Below are 22,402 nucleotides of genomic sequence, written 5' to 3'. Positions count from 1 at the left end.
AAGTCTTTTAATGTTATTTTTGCTTCATAATATTCATAGATATTTTTCCCAAATAATATAAAAATAGGGAAAATCTTTTATTTAAAATGTAAAAATACTGGTTTTATCATTTTGCTAAAATATGTTAAATGTAAAAAAATGTAAAAAAATATACTGCTTATTTAAGCTGTCACTCTTATCAGAAATTGTTGCCCCTATATCCTAAAATATACTGCATGACAAAAGCCAAGACATGGCGTCAGAGAGTAGCTAAGTTCCAAAATCCGTACGTCTCCTTCAAATAAAATTAAAAATGGTTTGACACATTACATTTTGTTAAAACATGAAAACTATTACACCAAACTATTTTACTTCTTGAGACCCCCCAAAACCAAGTTTTATCAAAAAATAAACACCTTAAATGTCTGTTTTTTTCTCTCCACCTTCTGGCTAGGCTGAAGAGTTGAAGGACTTCATCAAAATATTATGTTAATAATAATAATATTTGAAATGAGCCATCTTTTTTTACATTGTCATTTTCGGGAACAAATGAGCCAATTTTATCTGATTTAGAAGAATATTTATCTTTGAAGTTGACTCTCTTTTTTTCAAATAAATGTTTGATTTACTGTTTGTTTTTTTAATGTGTATGTGTTTATTTGTTTTGTAATTTTTAAATTGTTGACATGTTTATTTGTTGATGTGTTATTGTTCATTTTTTAATTTTTTGTTTATGTGTATCATTTTCATTTGTTTATGTGTTTATTTATTTGTTTATTTTTCATTTATTTGTGTTTATGTAATTATTATTTGTTATTTGTTTATGAGTTTATTTATTTATGCATTTATTTTTGTTTGTTTGTGTTTATTTATTCATCCATTTTGTATGTGTTGATGTGTTTATTTTTCTTTTCTTTTAGTTTTTGTTCGTTTATGTTTTTGTTTATTTTTGTATTTAATTTTGTTTGTTTATGTGTTTATTTTTTTGTTTATTTATTTATTCTTCATTATTTTTAGTTGTTTATGTGTTTATTTATTTATTTATGTGTTTATTTTCATTTGTGTGTGTGTTTACTTATTTTTTTGTTTGTGTTTATTTGTTTATGTATTTTTTTTAATGTGTTTTTTATTTGTTGATGTGTTTATTTATTTGTGTATTTATTTTTGTTTGTTTATGTGTCAGTTTGTTTGTATGTTGATTGATTTGTTTATGTATTTATTCGTTTGCCTTTTTTATTTTATTTGTTTATGTATGGGTTTGTTTGGTTGTTTGGATATCTTTAATCCTCACTATGGTCTAATCTTTTAAGTTTTTTTTTTCGTAACGTGAGCCCCCAAAAATTATGGTCATCAACCAAAATATTGTAAAATATTTTTTTTTATTCATAATGCCGCACAAATAAATAATATATTTATCTGATTGTCTACAATGCAAACAATACTGAAGTTTTTCTTTTTCAGATCATCCAAAAATAATACAAAAAAAAAGACAAATTCAGAAGTTAGACTCTTGGCAGGGCAGCGGTGAGAAGGAAAGCTCTTGGTTCTCTTGGAGGACCAAATCGTAGCGACACAGCGGCCTGAAACACACAAGTTAGGTTAAGATGAGGCAGTTGTGTTAAACCTACGTCCCGTGGGCCGGATCCAGCTCGTTGGATGATTTAATCCGGCTCACCATGAGTTTATGAGTATGAGTGAGTCTCTTGGTCATTTTTTTTTCCAAAGTTATGATTTTTTTTTTTTAATAAATGCAAACTTAATACTCTCTCCGGCCACTAGAGGGCAGTGTTGAGTTTGTATAGTGCAGTGAGTTTGTCCAAATGTAATACTTTATTTACTCAACTATTAAAGGTACAATGCATAATACTTGACCATTAGATGACTTTATGGTGCTGCCCATTTAAAAAAAATAATTATTATTTTTATTACTTTGCCATGCGCTCGAGAGGCACTGGTTAAATCCCTGCTGGCACGCGTGTCACAGGTTGCCGACCCCTGCAATATGGCAACCGGCTTGTTAGGTTGCAGGTGTTCCTCCGATGACATCACAGTTCAGGATGACAAGACATGCTTGCTTCAAAATGCATTATCATGGAAAATAATTGAAGTATACTAATGAAATATATATATTATCCATATATCTACACATATACTATGTAAAAAATTGTACAATCTCGTCACATTTTGCTTTTTTTGAGCTTTTGGGATTACCCTTGAGAGGACTGTGGCTAAAGGGTGTAGCACAAACACACACAGACACGGAAAGCAGAACATAAGGTAAGATGGCCGTTTTCCAGGTGAGCATACCTTTGGGGGCGTTCCAGGTTGGTGAGGCGGACCCGGAGAACTCTCAGTTTGTATTTTGGTTTGAAAACGTTGCCGGTGGAGAAGATCAGGGACATCTTATTGATGGACCTGAGGTCCGTGTCGAACTGGGCCAGCAAGGTGCTTTCTGTGAATTTCTCGAACTTGGACGCTTGGCTAGATTTGGGAAAAGCAAGAGAAAGCTTGGCTAAAAAAAGTACTTTGACGTCATCACAAATTGAAGGAGGTTCGGACTTACTGATCAATCTTTGCCACAGCATCGGTACCGTTGCCGTAAAGTTTAGCCGTGATGTAGCCCCAGCGTTCTTCCTGGTTCCAAACCACTATGTCCAGTCTGTAGCTGGCCTCTGAAACAATAAAATGTCCGCTTCTGGTTTGGAAAATGAGCAGTAAGCCTGGTCTTGCCAATACCGATTCTAAAGTCTCCTCTTTGATCTTTAAAGAGTCTCTGATACTCACTGCAAAATGGCGCCTTTTTATTGGTGGAAAAGAAGGTTTTGGTTTGGCCCAACTTCAATAAAACGGCCCTCCACTTGTCCATGTCGTAACCTGGATTAGAAAAATGTAACGATCAATGTTCTCTAACGGTTTAAGTAGTCATCTTTGACAGTCAATGACTTTTGACGTCAGTAGTTGTCTTCAGCAGCGAATGACTTGTGATTACAGTGGTTTCCTTTGGCAGTAACCTTCCCTTGAGGTCAGTAGTCATCTTGGTAGGATCTGGCACGCCACTTCCCCCATGAGGGCACCGACCAAGTGTGGAGCAAGTCACACCTGAGCCCAATCTCCACACACCTGTCCATTACATTTTCTGCTTGGACAGCACACTGAATTTGCATCTGATTTGGTCAATTTGGTCTTTGTTTCTGGTTTGGGTATTGTCTGTCTTGATTTTATTTTGTGACCCCTTGCTTGTTTGTTACTTTGTTTCTTGCATTTTCATTTCCAGTTTGGTCTTTGATTCTGATTTGCATATTGTTAGGTTTGATTTTACTTGCACATTCTATTAGTTCTAGGACCCCTTTTTGTTTGTTTCAGATTCAGATTCAGATTTACTTTATTGTCATTCCTGTACACGTGTATACAGAACGAAATGTCGATACATCTGACCCGCACAGTTTCTTTGAACGTCAGCCGGGATAGATAAGATTAACCATGTCTTCGTCAGAATTTTAGCGCAGCAGTTCGTCATCTCGCAGTTCGATGCCACTTCCAGTTGTTAAATGGTCCAGTTTATTGTCCAGAGAGCGAACGTTGGAGAGGAAAATGGATGGGAGAGGCGTTTTGCACCTTGTTTCTGGTTTTGTTATTCGATACATGCATATTTGGAGCACTCCTGTCTTTGTTCCTGCTTCCCTTCACTAGGGTCCACCCAAAAAAAAAAAAAAAAAAAACACATCTTTGTCAGCAAACGATATGTGACTTCGATAGTCATCTTTGGCAGCCAACTTCTTAGGACATCCCAAATCTTCATTGGCAGCCAACTACTTATGACGTTATTAGTTGTCATTGGCAGCAAGCGACTCAATACGTCAGTAGTCGTCTTTAGCAGCCAAATACTTAGGACATAACTGGTCGTTTGGTAGCAAGAGACTTAGGTATTTTGGTAGTCGTTTTGGATTCAAACGACTCGGTCCGTCAGTAGTCATCTTTGGCAGCCAATTTCTTGGGACATCACAAATCGTCATTGTGAGCTAACTACTTATGACGTCAGTAGTCGTCATCGGCAACAAGTAACTTAGGACATCAGTAGTCGTCTTTGGCAGCAGACAACTAAAAACGTCAGTATTTGTCTTTGAGAGCAAGCGACTCAGGACGTCAGTACTTGTCTTTGACAACAAGCGACTCGGTCAATGACTTATTACATCAGTAGTTGTCTTTGGGAGCGAACGCCTTGTGAAATAATCTCATCTCATCATCTGCACCGCTTATCCTTAGTAGGGTCCTGGGGGTGCTGGAGCCCATCCCAGCAATCATCGGGCAGTGGGCAGGGGACACCCTGAACTGGTTGCCAGCCAATCGCAGGGCACACAGGGACAGATAACTCGCTCGCTCATTCACACCTAGGGACAATTTTGGACCGGCCAATCCACCTGAAATGCATGTTTTTGGAATGTGGGAGGAAACCGGAGTGCCCGGAGGAAACCCACGCAAGCACGGGGAGAACATACAAACTCCGCACAGTAAGTCCGGTAGCTGGATTTGAACCCACACAGGAGGTTCCCGAGACCTTAGAACTGTGCCACACACGCGCTAACCACTGCCCCGCCGTGCTGCCCCTTGTGAAATCATGTCCCTTCAAAAAAGGCGCTCCTAATGCTCCTACTAATACAATTTTCAAAATCTGAAAATTCTTCCCATCCGTTCTGAAATACGATCTTCAATGTAAATTGCGAGCGTACCGAAAACGGGGCAACCGACGTCCCCGAACCTCTCGCAGCTGGTGCACTCGCCGTCCAGGAATTTGTTGTAGGAGGTGCATGGGAAGGCCCGGTTACCGCAGGTTGCGTTCAAAGACTCGCTGAAGAGATAAACGGACCTTTGGTGGTCGCACTTCAAGTAATCGGTTCCTGCATACACAAAAAAATGAAAAAATGAAACCGGTATCGTAAGAACATTGTTCATATACCCGTATCATGGCCCAATTCAAGCACTTTTTAAGGACTTTCAAAGCTAAACTGAATTTCTCCAGTACCATTAAAAGAAGAGCCCTTTCCGTTACAATTTATCACTGGGAAACGCTACATCAATTTTTTACACGGCCAAATAATAAAATGTCTATAATATAAGCGTAATCCTTGAACTAATACACCTTTGAGCGCAACACGTAGGGGGCAATGACGCTTGTATAGCCCTTAATTGCAAAGAGTCTCCAAGGGCTTCACAGTGTACCACACAAATATCACAAAAATACTACAGTAATGATACAAAATCAATATCATATTTAGTGCTTACAAAGGTCCTAAAACTATTATTTTGCTTTCATTCTGAAAAAAAAAAGACAACGGAAACGGTACAAATGTGATACCAAACATTAAAAATGACATAAATCTACAGCAATATTATAAAAATAATTCCACAAATATACTACTTCATTAATACTATAATATCGAAATATTAACACAGAAATATTTGCCCAGAGATCATATAATATTTGACCCATTTTACAGGACTAGATGTAAGACAATGCTATACAAACTAATGCCAGCTGCTGTTAATCACAAGGGAATCAGAATCATAATCACCGTTTTTATCATTGTGTTGCTATGACGAAATTAGGACTCCACTCCAGTTGGAAAAAGAATATAATATACAGAAAAATGTAAAGAATTCACCTCAAATATAAAGCATTCACTTGTAAAATAAAACTTAAACTTTACACAACCAGAATATTGCACTTAAAACTGGGGTAATGCACTTAAACTTGGATATTTCACTTAAAACTGTTCCAAAACTGTGGTTTAGCGTGTTAATAGCTTTGGAGAGGAAGCTATCCTTTAGCCTTGTGGGATCTGAACTGTCGGCCCAACGATAACAGTTAATAAAGGTGGTTGCTGGGGCGTAACTAGTCTTTCAGGATGTGTTTAGGTATGCAGAGGAAGCGAGAGCTGGCAATGTCTCCCAGGCTGGGCAGGGGAGAGCCGGTGATCTTTTGGGTCATGTTTATAATCCTCTGTAGGCCTTTCCTGTCCACTGCAGAGCATCCAGCTTATCACGCAGTGATGCTGTACATTAGGATGCTCTTGGTGCCACCATCATCAGCAGCTTCTCCCTCAGGTAGTTCCTCCTGAGCACACTCAGGAAGTGGAATTGCTGTTGGGCCTTCTTGATCACCGCCATGGTGTTGGCCTCAGAGATCTGCACGCCTAGGAATCGGATGGAGTGTCCCCTTTCTACGTTGTCCCCATTGATAAAAAGTAGGGCTGGTTCTGCTCTGCCCTTCCTAAAGTCCACGATTATATCCTTGCTTTTTGTTGTGTTCAGTGGGAGGATGTTCTCTTAACACATGCCGTTAGTCTTTTGACCTCATCCCTGTAGTCTGGCTCATCTACCCCTGAGTCCAACCACGGGCATGTCATCAGTGAATTTGATGATGCTAATCAAGGAATGGGTTGGGGTGTTGTCGAGTATATAGACCCTTGAGGGGAACCGGTGTTGGTGGAGGAGCAGTGATTACCTAGCTTGATGGATTGTGGACGATCTGTTAGGAATTCCTTTAACCACTCACAGAGAGGCCCGGATGTAGCGGTTTTTCACCAGGATCCTTGGGATGATGTTGTTGAAGGCTGAGTTGAAGTCTAAGACGAGCAGCCACACGAAGCTCCTTTGGTGCCTCGGGTGCCTCAGAGTGGAGTGCTATGAGGCTGGCGTCCGTGATTGATCTATTTGCCTTGTAGGCAAACTGCCGGGGGTCCAGAGTTGGTGGCGGACAGGCCCTGATGTGTATGGACACTTGTCTCTCAAAGAACTTCCTGAGAACAGGCCTGTAATCATTGAGGCTGTCTGCTGCTGTCTTATTGGGAATGTAGATGATTGTGGAAGTTTCTGTGACTACTGTACTCTAGACAGTTGGTCGGCACACGCTCTGAGCCCCTTACCGTGCACTCCATCGGGGCCAATCGCTTCCAAGGCTTAACTGTCGTCTTCTGCACCAGTCTCGCCTCATATACCTTAAGTGTCAGGGTGCATGAAAGAGGTGATGTATATGCAATTGCTGCCTCTGCCAGCAAGGTTACAGACCTGGCAACCATCTGTAGTTTTTCATGTGGAAGAAGACATGCAATGGCAACGTGAAGCCACCAGAGAGCTGTGTCGGCATCATTTCTAAGTGTACTTGTTGAGAAACATGGCAACCGTATCAAGCATTTACCAACACTTCACCCAAAATTCAAGCATTTTTCAATCCTTGATAACACGTCATTAAAAATAAGCATTTTTAAGGATTTTAAGCACCCGTACAAACCCTGCAAAGAATTAAAAACTTACCCGAGAAAATAGTCTTGGGGCAGCCTGGCTGATCACTTCCTCCATTGGCGTAAAAATCAATGTGACCGACCGTCTCTCTGAGGCCGAAGGCTGCCCAAAAAAATACGTCATTGATGCCATGAATCTGCTTTTTTAAAAATGTTTTTATATTTTTTTAACCATCCATGTCGGTGTGCAGAGCATCCACAAACTGGGCGTCGGTGGGGTCCAAACGGCCTTCCGGAGGGACCCCGGTGAACAGGGGCCCTGCTGGGTCCAAGGCTGCATAAATGTGTCAAACAGAAGGAATAGAATCAGTCCGATCACTTTGCCAACATTCAAATATTTCAACCAAATTGAGTGAGTTTTAAAAAAAAGGTTTATAGGCCTAGAGTTAGTGCTAAAACACAGAAGCATCCTCTTCTTTAAAATTGTGAATTAGCACCTTTTAAGGGGCAGAGCTTGGGTCCTCACAACTCTGCTATAACACAGGGAAAAGAGAGGAAAACAATTGCACGAGAGATGCGAAAGAGTTTTGCATTGCAGCAAAGTTTTCCAAGCATAAGTTCAAGAGTCACGACCAGTGTTCCCTATAAGCTGCGCGCGTGCGCAATTGCGCACTGCTCGCACATTCTCAGCGCACAAGAAAACTAGCCAGTGCACAAAAATGAGGGCTCAAAATGACTAATTAAGAAGCGACTTAAGTCAAAGTTACAGTGCATGAAGGTAAAAATACACGTTGTGTCCTAAATGCGGTATTTTGAAGTCGAGTCGAAGTAGAACGAAGTTGAGGAAAGTTAGTAAAGTTTGTCGAGAACCGGCTTCTTCGGCTCGGCTCACTAAAAGGAACTGGCTCTTTCGGGTCCTAATTGGCTCTTCGGGTTGTTTTCGCTTCTTTAATCCCAACATGACCAAATATTATGTAAAATTATGCACAAAATGACTTAAAAGAAGGGGGGAATAGAACAAAAAAGAAAAAAATACCAAAATGAAAAAGTAGTGAAAAGCTGAGAAAAAAAGAAACAAAAGGAAGAGAAAAAAGAAGAATTTTTTTGGAAAAAAGCCAGAAAAAAAGAAAAGAAAGAAACGTAGGAAAAAAGGAAATAAAGAACAAAAAGAAAAAAGTATCAGCTCGGAAAAAATAAACACAATGAGACTTTTTTTTAAGGAATCTAAAAAAAAAAAAGAAAAAAACCACGGAAAAAAAGAAGAAAAAGTTTGTGTTGCATTCAAATAATTTCCAATTATGTCAAGTGAATCTTGTTGCCAACATTGTACTTCCACTAAAAAATGTGATTAAGTACAGTTCTGTATCTTACAACCGACTCAATAAGCCCCCAAAAATGTTAATATTATGCAACAAAATATATCAGGAAATAAAAAGAAATGGATATCTTGTGAAAGAATTGTAAGAATAAACGACGTTTGTAGGCCGTACAACCTTTGCAATAATACATGAGTCAATTCATTCAAAAGAGAAAAATCATTTAGCATTGCCGGAAACTCAGCAAAATGTAACTTGATGTTAAGTTTTGGACATGTTTGATCATGAATTATCTTGCCACACTTGGGATTGCCGTTGCTCACTATTGTTTCAAGCGTTGCTCACCGACTTTGTGTGAACGCTCAGACCCGTGGAAAATTACAGGGAACATTGGTCACGACGTCACAATATGTGATTTTGCTGCTGTTAAGTTGTAATAAGCCACTTTCCACTAGAGGGAGCCAACCTGATTTGGAACTAGGCACTCGTGTGTGCAATCACTATAAACCTGTCCCTAATCATCCTGACCCGTTATAATGCCGTTTTACACAGTACACGTCGTCCGGTCATTTTCTTTTCCACTTTCATTGCTACATAAGATTTTTTTTTGTTTCCTGTTTCTGGTTTTGTTAGTTGTTTGCATCCATTTGCTTTTGTTTGTTACTTTGTTCATTGCAATTCCACCACCACACCAGGTTTGTTTGTCTTTGTTTCTGGTTTCGTGTTAGGACATTTGATTTCATAATTTAGTGCCCACTTGTTTGGTTGTTACTTTGTTCCTCGCATCCCCATTTCCAGTTGCATTTCGTGTCAGGTTTGTTTTTGTTTGGACATTTTTTTTTGTGAACCCCTGTTCGACACTTTGAACCAAATGCCATCCCTTTTTTGGAGCACACCTGCCTCAGTTCCTGATTCCCCTGCACTTGGGTCCCCCCCACTAAGTGTAACAGCTGCGTTCGAGGATACAACATCATACCTGTCAACGTGTCCGTTTTTTTTGTACAAACTACGTTAATTATGCATTTTAAGACGTGTACGACGTACAAGAAAATCTGTACGGAAAAATGCAAATTTGTCAATTATGGGTACCATCCGGTATACACCGACTATCACGAAACGGCAAATCAATCAAGTCAAACGAGTTCGCCGCGGTAGCCTCTATCTCGGTATCGTTTTTTTCGTTGCAAACAAAGCGAGCGGTTTGATGCTACTGTATGCATGCGTCTGCCGCCTGGGGATTTCCCATCATGCATCATTCCGATAACACGTGAACAAAACAAAAGCAGAGCAGTAGGCCAAATTACAACATAGTTTTGAATTTTCTTTGAATACAATCTTCAAGTCGCAATGGCCGAACCTGAATTGAAACGTCGTAAATCATTCTGATCTGAAAACAACAGGCGGGGTTGAATGAGTAAATTTGAAATACATGTGGTTTTAAAAAACATCGGATTTCATGTGGTAGTTGTGTAGTGAAAGGAAGTCCGTCTCTTTTTAGAGAACCGGCTTTTTCGGCTCTCTAAAAAAACAACATCATTTAATAATGACAATAACTTTGTAACTATACATGCTAGAATCATAAAAATTGCTTTCCCAGGTTGGAAAACTTGCGATTTCCCTCAGCACTCCCATCGACTGAAACGTTGGCGTTTTGAATTGTCATAAAGAGACGTTCACCTGTAATTCTTCCGATGGTTCCGTTAAAGTTGGCGCCCACAAAACCGGCAATGTGAGCGCCCAGACTGACTCCAATCATGTGGAGGTCGTTGAGCGAGGCACCGTGCTCCTGTAAGCATGCCAAGACTCAGCTTTTTATTTCGATTTTATGTTTTCTTTGGTAGTACCTTCATGAGTCGGACAAAAGCGGTGAGATTGTGTCCGGCCTTGTGTGTGTTCTCCACAACTTTGAAGTAGTTAAGGTTGGCGGCTCCGTGGTTCCAGTCCACCAGGATGACGTTGAGGTCGGCCCGGACCAGAAGCAGTTCTGTGATCTGGTGAGCCCAGACGGGCGGCGATCCGGTGGGCCGATACCCGTGAATGATGAAGGCGGTGGGCCGGGACAAGTCGAAGTCGGGGTTGGCCCCCAAGTCCTCATGGGATAAAACTGAACCGCATTGGGGCTTGGTCCTGGTAAAGAGCAGCAAGCGGATCTTCAGGCTGGTCCCGATGATGGCGTGGGCCAGGTCCAAATCCGTCAAGTCGGCGCATTTCTCGCCTGGAGAAAAAAAGACAAACTCACACCTGATTTTTTTGTTGCTAGTGAAAGATTTTATACATTTTACTATAAAGGATTTCATACAAGTTACATTTATTGAATGCAATGAAGATTTTCAAACCGAAGGCTTAAGTTCAATGACCGTTCCGAATGTGAATGTTTTGTTTAGTTCTGTTGATAACAGGACAGGCCAGACGCAGGATGCCAGGCACTGATTTGATAAACGCTCGGGGTCCAGACATCGAGGCAAGGTGGTGGAGCCTTGGAGCCCACGTGGGGGTTTTTCCTGACGCGTCCATGGGAGGGGCCGGGGCGCTGGCTTGCAGAAAAAGGCGTGGGCCGGGAGAACTGGAGAAGATCGAGGGAGAACGAGAAGGCTTGACGGAGACTCGAGAGACACTAATTCGGCTAATTCGTCTAATTAGATAGAGTTCACTTAGTTAAATACTTTAAGAAAATAAATCTGCCTCCGTGTGAAAATGTCAGCCATTCTTGTCCATCTTTTCCCAAAAAGTGCGCATTGTTAGGTGGTGTTTGGTTAATGGAGTCAGATAATTAATTCGTACAATTTGGTAAACGCTACATTTTAATAATTTATTTCCTAACACTAGGTAGAATTCAGCGTCCAGTCACAAAGAACTTCTTCCTTTGTCCATGTCTATCAGCACTTTTACCTCAATTGCTGCTCACTAGAACCCCAGGATACAGCGTCAGTGAGAAATATAGAATGCAGCTTTTATCAAAAGGACCATAAATCTGTCAAGTTTTATTGTTTTATGACCCCAAATTCCTGGAATTTTCAACATTACTGCATTCCAAAGTGATGACATCACCACATTCTTAACATTCTCTGTGTTTGATTTTTGGCCCGATATAAAGACAGTGAGTCATAAATCATCCATAATTCCTAAAAAAGGCGTGTCATAACATTAAAGATGGTCTTTAATGTTTTAAAATTAATTGAAAATAAATATTTCTTCAAGCTTTTATCAAAAGGACCATAAATCTGTCAAGTTTTATTGTTTTATGACCCCAAATTCCTGGAATTTCCAACATTACTGCATTCCAAAGTGATGACATTACCACATTCTTAACATTCTCGGTGTTTGATTTATGACCCGATATAAAGACAGTGAGTCATAAATCATCCGTAATTCCTAAATATGGCGTGTCATAACATTAAAGATGGTCTTTAATGTTATAAAGTTAATTGAAAAAAAATATTTATTCGAGCTTCTATCAAAAGGACTATAAATCTGTCGAGTTTTATTGTTTTACGACCCCACATTCCTGGAATTTCCAACATTACTGCATTCCAAAGTGATGACGTCACCACATTCTTAACATTCCCGGTGGTTGATTTATGACCCGATATAAAACCGGTGAGTCATAAATCATCCATAATTCCTAAATATGGCAGGTCATAAGATTAAAGAAGGTCTTCATTGTTATAACATTAAATGAAAATAAATATTTGATCAAAACTGCTGTATGATAATAATAAAATAGATTTAAAACCAGGAAACAATACAAATAAATCAATTATGTATGTACAAAAAGAAAAAGAATATTTACAAATTTTAACTAAGTTGTCCATAATTTGTATGTATGGTGGGTCAAAAGATTCAGGATTGTTTTTCGTAAACTTAAAAGCCCAATGAAATTTTCTTTGCAACCCCGGTGAACAATGTTTATAAAATAAGTTTAAAATTAATATACAATAGAAACAAAATCTTTCTATGCAAAAAAGAAAACACTATGTACATATCCTAGATTTATGAATAAATCAACCATAATCAATTATATATGACATGTTTTAAGTAAGGGCGGAACGGCAGCTGAGTGGATAGCGCATCTGCGGCACAGTTCTGAGGTCAAGGGTTCAAATCCAGCTACCAGCCTTCCTGTGCGGAGTTTGCATATTCTCCCCGTGCCTGAGTGGGTTACCTCCAGGCCCTTCGGTTTGGTCGGTTCAAATTGTCCCTAGGTGTTAATGAGTGTGTGAATGGTTGTCTGTCTCTTTGTGCCCTGCAACTGGCTGGCAACCAGTTCAAGGTGTCCCCTGCCCACAGCCCGAAGATTGCTGGGATGGGCTCCAGCACCCTTGCGACCCTACTGTCGATAATCGATGCAGATAATGGATTGATGGTCTCATAAATCATCTTCATTCCATAAAATTGACTAATTTCTGACGCGGATCACACTTTTGCTCTCTCTGTCCCGGTTACCGACCTGTTTTTCCGTCCCTGACACCGCTATCACTGGCTACGGAAGATCCACTTCCGTATTCGGATCACAATCCGAGTGCGAGAACGACTTGCTTCCCACGTTTCAGTGGACATTGGATCGTGGGCGCTGCCCTTCCTCTTTCTTTCAATAAAATTGTGAGAATTCGTTACGCGATTGGGTCTACCCTGTGTGCTGGCCTTGACATAACTATGGTGGCTCATAAATCATCTGCAATCCACATTAACATCCAGTCACAAATTTTCTGCAATGCATAAGTACGTTTTTCTCGTTTTCGTCCGCCGGCGTGAGTTGATTTCTACGCTGCGCAGATGAACATGGAAACCATAAAGCCGCGAGTGAATCAAGATTAATGGATAGAAGGTTGGAGGAAGCTGAAAAACAAACTCCGACTAGTTTTTATCAGTGTGTTTTACTTCGTAATCAATACCTCTCATTCATCTCTCATTAGCCGTACCGCTTATCCTCATTAGGGACCATCCCAGCCATCTCCGGGCAGTGGGCAGGGGACACCCTAAACTGGTTGCCAGCCAATCGCAGGGCACACAGGGACAGACAACTCATTCGCTCATTCACACCTAGGGACAATTTGGACCGACCAATTCACCTGAAATGCATGTTTTTGGAACGTGGGAGGAAACCGGAGTGCCCGGAGGAAACCCACGCAAGCACGGGGAGAACATACAAACTCCACACAGGAAATCTGGAGCTGGATTTGAACCCACGCAGGAGGTTCCCATGACATGAACTGTGCCGCAAAAGCGCTAACCACTGCGCCGCCGTGCTGCCCTACCTAAATATACCAAAACCAAACTGGTCAGTTTCCCCCTACACAACAGTACCCAAACAGGAAGTGCGTGTATTGTCTTAACCAATCAGGTGAGAGCGCTCATGTGTCACGTATGTAATGTGACATACGTGTTGTGTGACCAAAAAACCACCAGAGGCATCATAAGTTGTTTTTCAGTTTGTGTTTTCTTGTCTTTACAAGAAAAGGACACCACAGCCTGAATGACATAAGGGGACTGAGTGTCATATTGGACCACTAGATGTCGCTGTATTGTGTCAGGCAAGCAAAATAAGTGCAGAGCACCATTTTTATTGTCTCTGTTTTGCCCAGCCTTTCAAGGTTTTTGTTTTCCTGGGGGGTACCCATAGCAGCAAGATGGTTGACCATGATGTCATCTCTCTCTAGGTCAGGGGTCTTCAAGCTTTTTTAAGCGTCAAGCTACTTTTTGTTACTAATTAGCGCAACGGGAACCCAGTTTGATATCATTTTTTAAAATAGCAACTTATCTAGACGGCTTGTTAAATAGCTCAAAAGGTAGCTCGATAGTCAGCTAGTAAGGTGTAAAAAACTCAAAGGGAGCAAGATAGTTAGCTGAAAGCGCAAAAAGCCAGATAGCTATCCAGAAAATTAAAAAGCAAAATAGCTAGCTAGAAAGAAGGCCTAAATTTAGCTTGATAACTAGCAAAAAGGTAAAACGTTAGCTAAATAGCATGCAAAATGTGCAAAAAGCTAGCTAGATAGCTTGCTAAATAGCTAAAAAGGTAGCCAGATAGCTAGCTAGCTAGAAAAAAAATATATTTTTTTCTCATTTATCTAATAAGACTCAAAAATTTGAATTTAGTTTGTTGTATTTTCTTTAAAATAAATCAATAAAATGTTAAATAAATGAATTTCTTTAATGCACAAACAAATTCTGATTCTACTCTCTTAGTTAATCATTTAAATAATTGAATATATTATTTTTTTCCCCATGGAGTACATAAACTGGAAATGACTATGTTGTTACTATGTTATAAACGGGTTATTCATTAAAAATAGTGTTAGATTCTTTTACTAGAAAATTAGCTATTTTGAGAATAGGTCCGCGGGCACCACGTTGGAGACCCATGCTTTAGGTCATGTTGACTAATTGCAAATGTATCTTTAAAAAAAGTTTATTTGATAATTCATGTATTTTGCTTAGTACTTAAATCAATATTTCTTAAAGCTGTTTTACCCGGCCTTCTGCGTGGAATGAAAAAAGGAAAAAAAGAGAAAAAGGAGAAATTGAGAGAAAAAATAAGGGAAAAGGAACGCATCAGGAAAAAAAAGAAAAGGAGGACATTTTCAAAATGGTCGCTTGAATACTCTTGATTCTTTCGGTTGATTCTCAACCATTCTTGTTGCCCTCATCTGGAGAACAGGATTTAAAGAGCTAGCATAGCATGAATAGCTTTGGTGTTGCTAACGAAGCATTCCAGGAATGCACCCGGTCTTCCGAAACCTCTTTTGCCTCTCCCCTGAAATCCTTTTGCACAATGTCATTTTTTTCCCCTCCCTGGAAATTGCTGACTAGTTTGTGAGCTATTAAAAGCAACTGAAGGTTGGCTGAGTCCAGCAAGATACATTCTGACTGACTTTCATGTTTTGTTCAGTTAGTGTTCGCGTTCCAACATATCCTGCATGCTTTTGCTCTGTTAGATCCAGTCGGTGTCATCTCCATCCCCGTCCTTTCATGTTTTGTTCAGTTATGACTCGTTGGTATTCGAACATATCCTGTAGTCTTATGTTCATGTTTTGTTCTGCTAGAGCGGGTTGCTGTTGGAACATGATGTAGTTGTTTGATCTATGCATTAATATCTCTCTCCTCCATCCTTGTACTTTCATGTTTTGTGCAGTTAGAAGTAGTCAGTATTCAACATACCCCGCATTGTCTTTCTTTCCTGTTTTGTTTGGTGAGAGCTGGTTGAAGTTGCAACATGGTGTAGTTGTTCAACCCTCACGTGAAAATTTTACTCTCCATTCCTGTACTTTCAAGCCAGTGGGTATTCAACCACATCCAGCGTCATCTTACTTCCATGTTTTGTTAAGTTAGAACTACTTAGAGTCCCAGTGTCATCTTGTGGTGTTTTTTTCATGTTTTATACAGTTAGACCTTGTTAGTGTTACAACGCATCTTGCGTTGCCTTATTTTCATGTTTTGTTAAGTTAAAGCTAGTTAATGTCTATTCATGTTTTGTTCTATTAGTTAGTGTTCCAACATGTCCCGTGTTATTCCCTCTCGTGTTTTTGTTCTGTTAGATCTCATTTGTGTTCCACCAGAGTCTGTTTTGTCTTCCTTTCATGTTGTGTTCATTCGGATCTAGTTAGCTGTAGCAGGGATGCCTTGTCAAGCCTTTGTTAGTGTAGCTTTGTTTTCTTTGTATTTAAAGATTCCAGTAAACTTTCTTGTTCTGTTTCTCAACACTGCAACACTAGTTCCTTTTCTGTCAATCGTTGGTTTACTATAATTGTATTTTGTTTTCTATATTCATGGGCGGAGCCTCTTCTGCCACACCGAAACCTGACAGTGATGATGATGCATTCGTGAATCACAAAATAAAATGGAAGCTGTTCGATTGGGCCTTAATGTGACTCATTGTGGCCTTGAGTTGTTTTACAGCCAATATATCTCTCTCGATGTTTATTCAAATACATCAATTATTGGAATATTTATACAAAAATGTAGGAAACACCAAGTGCATTACGGGACAAAGATCCTTTAATGTGTCACAAAAGCAAAGGGCGTAAAGTCATTGCCACAAAGTTTGTCTATTAAGAAAAATCCGTATTGTGCAACGTGAATTTGAACAAAACTGGCCTACTCTAAATTTTGCATCCAAAGCGTTTTTCCTAAGTGATTTAAGACCTAAAACCAGTATTGTCCCACACCACACGCCCGTTTATGTTGAGCTGTGGCTCATCTCTGAACAGCGGGGTAGCACTTTACACCAAAAGACAACAGCGACCAGATGATGAAGGTGCTGAATCAGTAAAGCTCCTGCTACTGGCAACCATCGAAACCAGTATTATTTGTTTCTTGTGGGGAAGCAAACCCCCACCCCCAAAAAACTGCCTGGAGAGGGATGGGTGCAGGCTGTACTTGCCCAAGACACATTACAGGAAGTGGTGTCCCTATTATCCAAGTGGTTAAGGGAACTGTGAACTGTGATATAAATGAAGGACATTGAAAATCAAAAGTGAAAAGAAAGATAAGAAGTCACATGTGTTTAAAAAATGCCATTCATGCGGTCTTGCGCAATACTCTTAAAAGCATTTCTGTGTAGCGAGGCCGCCATTCTTCTTCAAGTGCTAATCGAGAACAAAATAAAGTCAAGTTTATTTGTGAGCTCTTTATTACAAGGGGTCTCAAAGCTTCACAGAAGATTATTGTCCAACATTTGGCTTTTTTGTGATTTCTATATGATTAGCATGTATGTTGTCACGGTCCGGTCAGTTGCTCTCTGATTACCCTCACCTGCGCTCACTCCTTCAGCCCCAGCTGCCACTCGTGCCCTATTTATCCCTCTCCCTATTTAAGTGCTCCTTCTTCGGTCACTCTTTGTCAGTTCGTCAGCCAACTGTCCGCCTCGCCACCTGTCACCAGCCGCTGGGGGCTTACTGTTCCACCTGTCCAGCGTACTTCATCTCATGCACTTTTCATCCTGGCTTCTTGATCGTCTCGGGTTCTCTGACTTGCTTCAGATCCCCGACCACGCGCCATTCTCCTGTCCCGGCTACCCGGCTTGTTCAGATTAATGACTACGCTCTTTTCTCCTGTCCTGGCTACCCGACTTGTTACAATCCACCATCAAAGTCCGTTCTCCTGTCCAGGCTACCCAACTTGTTCCGATCCACAACCACGCTCTGTTCTCCTGTCCCGGCTACTCGACTTGTTCCGATCCCTGACCACGCTCAGTTGTCCTGTTCAGGCTACCCGACTTGTTCCGATCCACAACCACGCTCTGTTCTCCTGTCCCGGCTACCCGACTTTTTCCCGATCCATGACCACGCTCGGTTCTCCTGCCCTGGCTACCCGACTTGTTCCGATCCACAACCACGCTCTGTTCTCCTGTCCCGGCTACCCGACTTTTTCCCGATCCATGACCACGCTCGGTTCTCCTGCCCTGGCTACCCGACTTGTTCCGATCCACGACCACTCTCCGTTTTCCTGTCTCGGCTACCCGACTTGCTCCAATCCACGATCACGCTCTGCTCTCCGGCCCCGGCTGTCCGCCTCGCCACCTGTCACCAGCCGCGGGGGGTTCCTGTTCCACCTGCCCAGCAAGCACCAGATCTCTGTTTTTTCCTCTCTCCCTGATCCCCCCGATCCCTTAATAAGGTGTTGTGTGAAACGTTACACATTTGGGTCCACTGTTACGGAGAAAACTAGCGTGTTTTTGTACGCCAAAAACTAGCATCGTCGAATTTTTTAAACCCAATTATGTTAAAGCTTCTTCAACCTTCTGTTAAAACATCCAGGTGCTATTTCAAAATTTCTCACTTTACATATTGGCCTAAACAGCGCGTCCGTCGCTTTTATTTGAAGTAAAACCCCTTGGAAGAGTGTTTCTCCAATTTTCTCTGGTTGATTAATGGTAGTGGTTTGCGTTCGGAAACCCTGCTTTGGCGACATTGAGTGGACGTATCTAAAACTGCGGGATTTTTCTCATGTGCTTCTCAGAGAATTGTCTCCTGGGCTACATAAAATGATGTGATGGGCGACATTTGGCCCACGGGCCGTGGGTTTGACACATGTGGTATGGATGGTCTGCCCTTTCTTACCTTGGCATCCAGGTGAAGTCGCAACCAGGATGAGCGTCAGGATTGGCCACCCAGCTGAGGTGGGCCACATCATTCTGCCGGCCGCTAAAAAACAAAAACACCTGTTAGCTTGCTAATGGTAGCGTTTCCTTGCTACATTGTGGTTCCACTTTCAGTTGGGTTTTACAGAGTTTGTAAGTTAGTATCACCTGGGAGCAAAGCAAGGGTGTTGATAATGTTTTTCTTTTGGATATTGATATATATATATATGTATATATATGTATCTTTTTATCTGTTTGTTTGTCTGTTTGTGTTCCTGTCCACCCAAGAAAAGGGGAAAGGAGTTTAAATATTAATATTTCAGGTAGGTTACCTTAGATATGAAAAATGCTTGTTTTGTTGACTTAGCGTTTTTCTTAGAACGACATTCCACTCACCCGGGCCAGAACAACATTGAATATCAACACACCTCTTACAGGAAGTCAGGTAGGTTACCTTAGATATTAAAAAAAAGCCATAAATATGACTCAGCACTTTTTATTTTTGTTGACTTAGCGGTTTTCTCAGAAAGACATCCCACTTACCCGGGCCAGAACGATATTAACTATGAACAAATCTGTTACAGACACTCAGGTAGGTTGCATTAGATATAAAAAATGCCCAAAAATCTGACTTAGTACTTTTTTGTTTTGTTGACTTAGCGGGTTTCTCAGAAAGACATTTCACTCACCCAGGCCAGAACAACATTGAATATCAACACACCTCTTACAGGCAGTAAGGTAGGTTACCTTACATATAAAAAAATGCCAGAAATCGGACTCAGCACTTTTTTTTGTTGACTCTGCATTTTCCCCAGAAAGACATTCCACTCACCGGGCCAGAACGACATTGAATGCGAACATATCTTTTACAGACAGTCAGGTAGCTTAAATTAGGTATGGGAAATGCGAGAAATATGGCTCAGGACTTTTTTGTTCTGTTGACTCAGCATTTTCCCCAGAAAGACATTCCACTCACCCGGGCCAGGATGACATTGAATACGAACGCATCTGATACAGACAGTCGGATAGGTTACGTTAGATATGAAAAATGCCAGAAATTTGAGTCAGCACTTTTTGTTTTGTTGACTCAGCATTTTTCCCAGAAAAACATTCCACTCACCCGGGCCAGAACGACATTGAATGTGAACACATCTTTTACAGTCGGGTAGGTTACGTTAGATATAAAAAAATGCCAGAAATCTAACTCAGCACTTTTTTGTTTAGTTGACTCTGCATTTTCCCCAGAAAGACATTCCACTCACCCGGGCCAGAACGACATTGAATGCGAACACATCTTTTACAGACAGTCAGGTAGCTTAAATTAGGTATGGAAAATGCCAGAAATATGGCTCAGAAACAGAGAAGAGAAAAGAGAAGGAGAGAAAGAGAAAAGGAGAGAAAGAAAGAAGGGGGAAGCTAGCAAGAGAGAGAAAGAGAGAAAAGAGAGAGAATAGGAAAATAGGAAGAGAGAGCAAAAGAAGTTAAAAAGACAGAGAGAAAGAGACAAAACAAAAAAAGAGAAAAAGAGAGACAGAGAGTGAAAGGGAAAGATAGAGATTGAGAGAAAAAGGGACGAAGAGAGAGAGAGAGAGAGAGAGAGAAATAAACACAAGTACAGCGTTTGTAAGAGGCACCTGTCTTTGACAACATCAAGTGGACATATTTCCACCTGCAGCTCGTTTTTCTCTTGCGCTTCTCCGAGCATTGTCTCGCGGGCCGAATTCAATCCCTTAGCAGCCCTGATCTGTTTGACACCCCGGACATAGAATATCAACAAATTTCTCTCATCGAAAAAATCCCAAAGGTCACCACCAGTGGGTGCCAATTCATCTCCGTTAAAAGTAAATCCAAATAAAGATAGCAAGCAATAAGATAATTTCCCACGGCACGATACGACAATAAACTACTCTAACTGAAAAAAAAAATGTTCTAGAGCTAAAAAGCATTGAAAAACCTAGATACATTTAATAAAGGCTTTAAAAAATAAAAGACCGTCAGAATAAATAGGCAAATCATATTTCCAACGTCGTGGCCTAAATCATAATAACAGTGAAAGAAAAATACATAATTTGAATAGACTTTTCCCAGTTTTGGGTGACCTGTAGCGCCTACTAGAGGGCAACAGGTGCAAGAGGTGGTGCCCGGGGTGAGAAAAGTCCCTTATAACCAGGGTTGGGTAGGGTTACTTTAACTGGATTACTTTCTATTACTTTTGAATTACTCCAATACCAAATATGCTAATAAAAGACAAAAAAAAAGTAATTATGAATAAAATTATGACTCACAACACGTGGTAAGCTTTCTCTCCCGGCTTTGATCTCTGTCATAAAACTCACTATCATAAAATGCGACAAAATGAAAATAAATCCAAACAGCTTGCCAACATCATTTTTGCCGTTCCATGTATTCCGTTACTCCCCAAGCCTGCACAACATTTTGTCATTTTATTCATATTTAGTTTCTTTTGTCTTTTATTAGCCTATTTGGTATTGGAGTAATCCGAAAGTAATTGAAAGTAATCCAGTTAAAGTAACCCTACCCAACCCTGACGGTTCTACTGCAGGATGGCAATACAGGTAGTTATAGGACAGATTGACCGCGGAATTTGTGAGAATACTGTACAATCCAATGATTTATTCCTATGACAGGAGTCAACAATGATGTGATTTGATCCATTATCTCTCTTTCTTTGGAGTCCTAAAAGTTTAAAAGTAGTAAAAGTTTGTGACCTCAGCAGGCCAACTTAGTTACTCATCTACTGACCCGCCTATATTGGCACACAGGATATGCATGACTGATTGTTTTCTCTCGTCAGTGTCACAGGGCCACACGTTTTTTTGTATTTCATTGTTTTTATTTATACTTCTTAGATTCTTGCATATTTTTATGTCCTAATCCCCACCTGCACTCTTGATCTGGAATTCAGTGAATTTTAATAATATTTTTTTTCCCGAGTCTTACCTTAGTGGGGTGGAAGTGTTGGCTTCCTGGTCCGGTAAAGTCCAAGACTTCAATGTTGTTCTTCTACATGTTGTAGCGCTTCTGCTGCTTTCAGGAAGTCAGAGACTTGCGAGACTGAAGGCCCCGCCTACTTTTTGGCCACGCCCCTTGCCCCAGGTCATTGTGCTCGCAGGTAATGCATTCCTGTGAGCTTTAAAGTGTGTTTGAGGACCGACGACGAAAGAGGATGATATAACTCAACTGCTGCTTCTACTGCTTCTGGTATTAGCTCTATTTTGTGTTTTGGGTGGGACCCTGAACCACTAGTGGCGTGTCTTGGGCAAGTACAGCTTGGTGGCGCCCATTCCTCTCAAGGCCAACAAATGTTTCCACCCGGTCTCGAACCGGGGACCTTTCCCGTTGATGGTGTCTGTCTGTTGATGGCCTTAAAACATCCATTTTGGCCTGGTCATCCTGGAAAGCGGATTACCGTATTTTCCGCACTATAAGGCGCACCGTGTTATAAGGCGCACCTTCAATGAATGATATATTTTAAAACGTTTTCCGTACATAAGGCGCACCGCATGATAAGGCGCTACAGTAGAGGCTGTAGTTACGTTATGCAACCGTTAGATGGTGCCACGCTAAAGGGAATGTCAACAAAACAGTCAGATAGGTCAGTCAAACTTTATTAATAGGTAACAAACAAGCTTTCCACAACTCCATTCACTCCCCAAATGAATAAATAGCTGTTTTATTATTTTCTCTGAGGTAAAGCATTTTCGTGACACATCTTTAACATCTTTGAACAACAGCAAGGCATAACATTTTACTTTTCCTACATTTAGTCAACA

General features: G+C 40.7%; 1 protein-coding gene across 1 annotated transcript; it reads right to left on the bottom strand.

Moving 5' to 3' along the window:
- Positions 1-1,339: 1,339 nt before the first annotated feature.
- Positions 1,340-21,694, bottom strand: LOC148349353 (lipase member H-like). The gene is made up of 11 exons (XM_088321031.1): positions 21,570-21,694; positions 18,589-18,672; positions 10,378-10,748; positions 10,211-10,319; positions 7,450-7,551; positions 7,291-7,380; positions 4,707-4,874; positions 2,764-2,853; positions 2,543-2,651; positions 2,287-2,460; positions 1,340-1,559 (listed from the first exon to the last, which is right to left on the bottom strand). The coding sequence occupies exons 2-11, from the start codon at positions 18,659-18,661 to the stop codon at positions 1,475-1,477; spliced, it is 1,371 nt and encodes a 456-aa protein (XP_088177157.1). The 5' UTR covers positions 18,662-18,672; positions 21,570-21,694; the 3' UTR covers positions 1,340-1,474.
- Positions 21,695-22,402: the final 708 nt, after the last annotated feature.

Source organism: Urocampus carinirostris, chromosome 17 (assembly GCF_059441175.1).
Source record: "Urocampus carinirostris isolate Australia breed hairy pipefish chromosome 17, RoL_Ucar_1.0, whole genome shotgun sequence".
NCBI lineage: Eukaryota > Metazoa > Chordata > Actinopteri > Syngnathiformes > Syngnathidae > Urocampus > Urocampus carinirostris.
The sequence above is the reverse complement of the archived record's forward strand: the minus strand, read 5'-3'. Positions and strand labels throughout refer to the sequence as shown.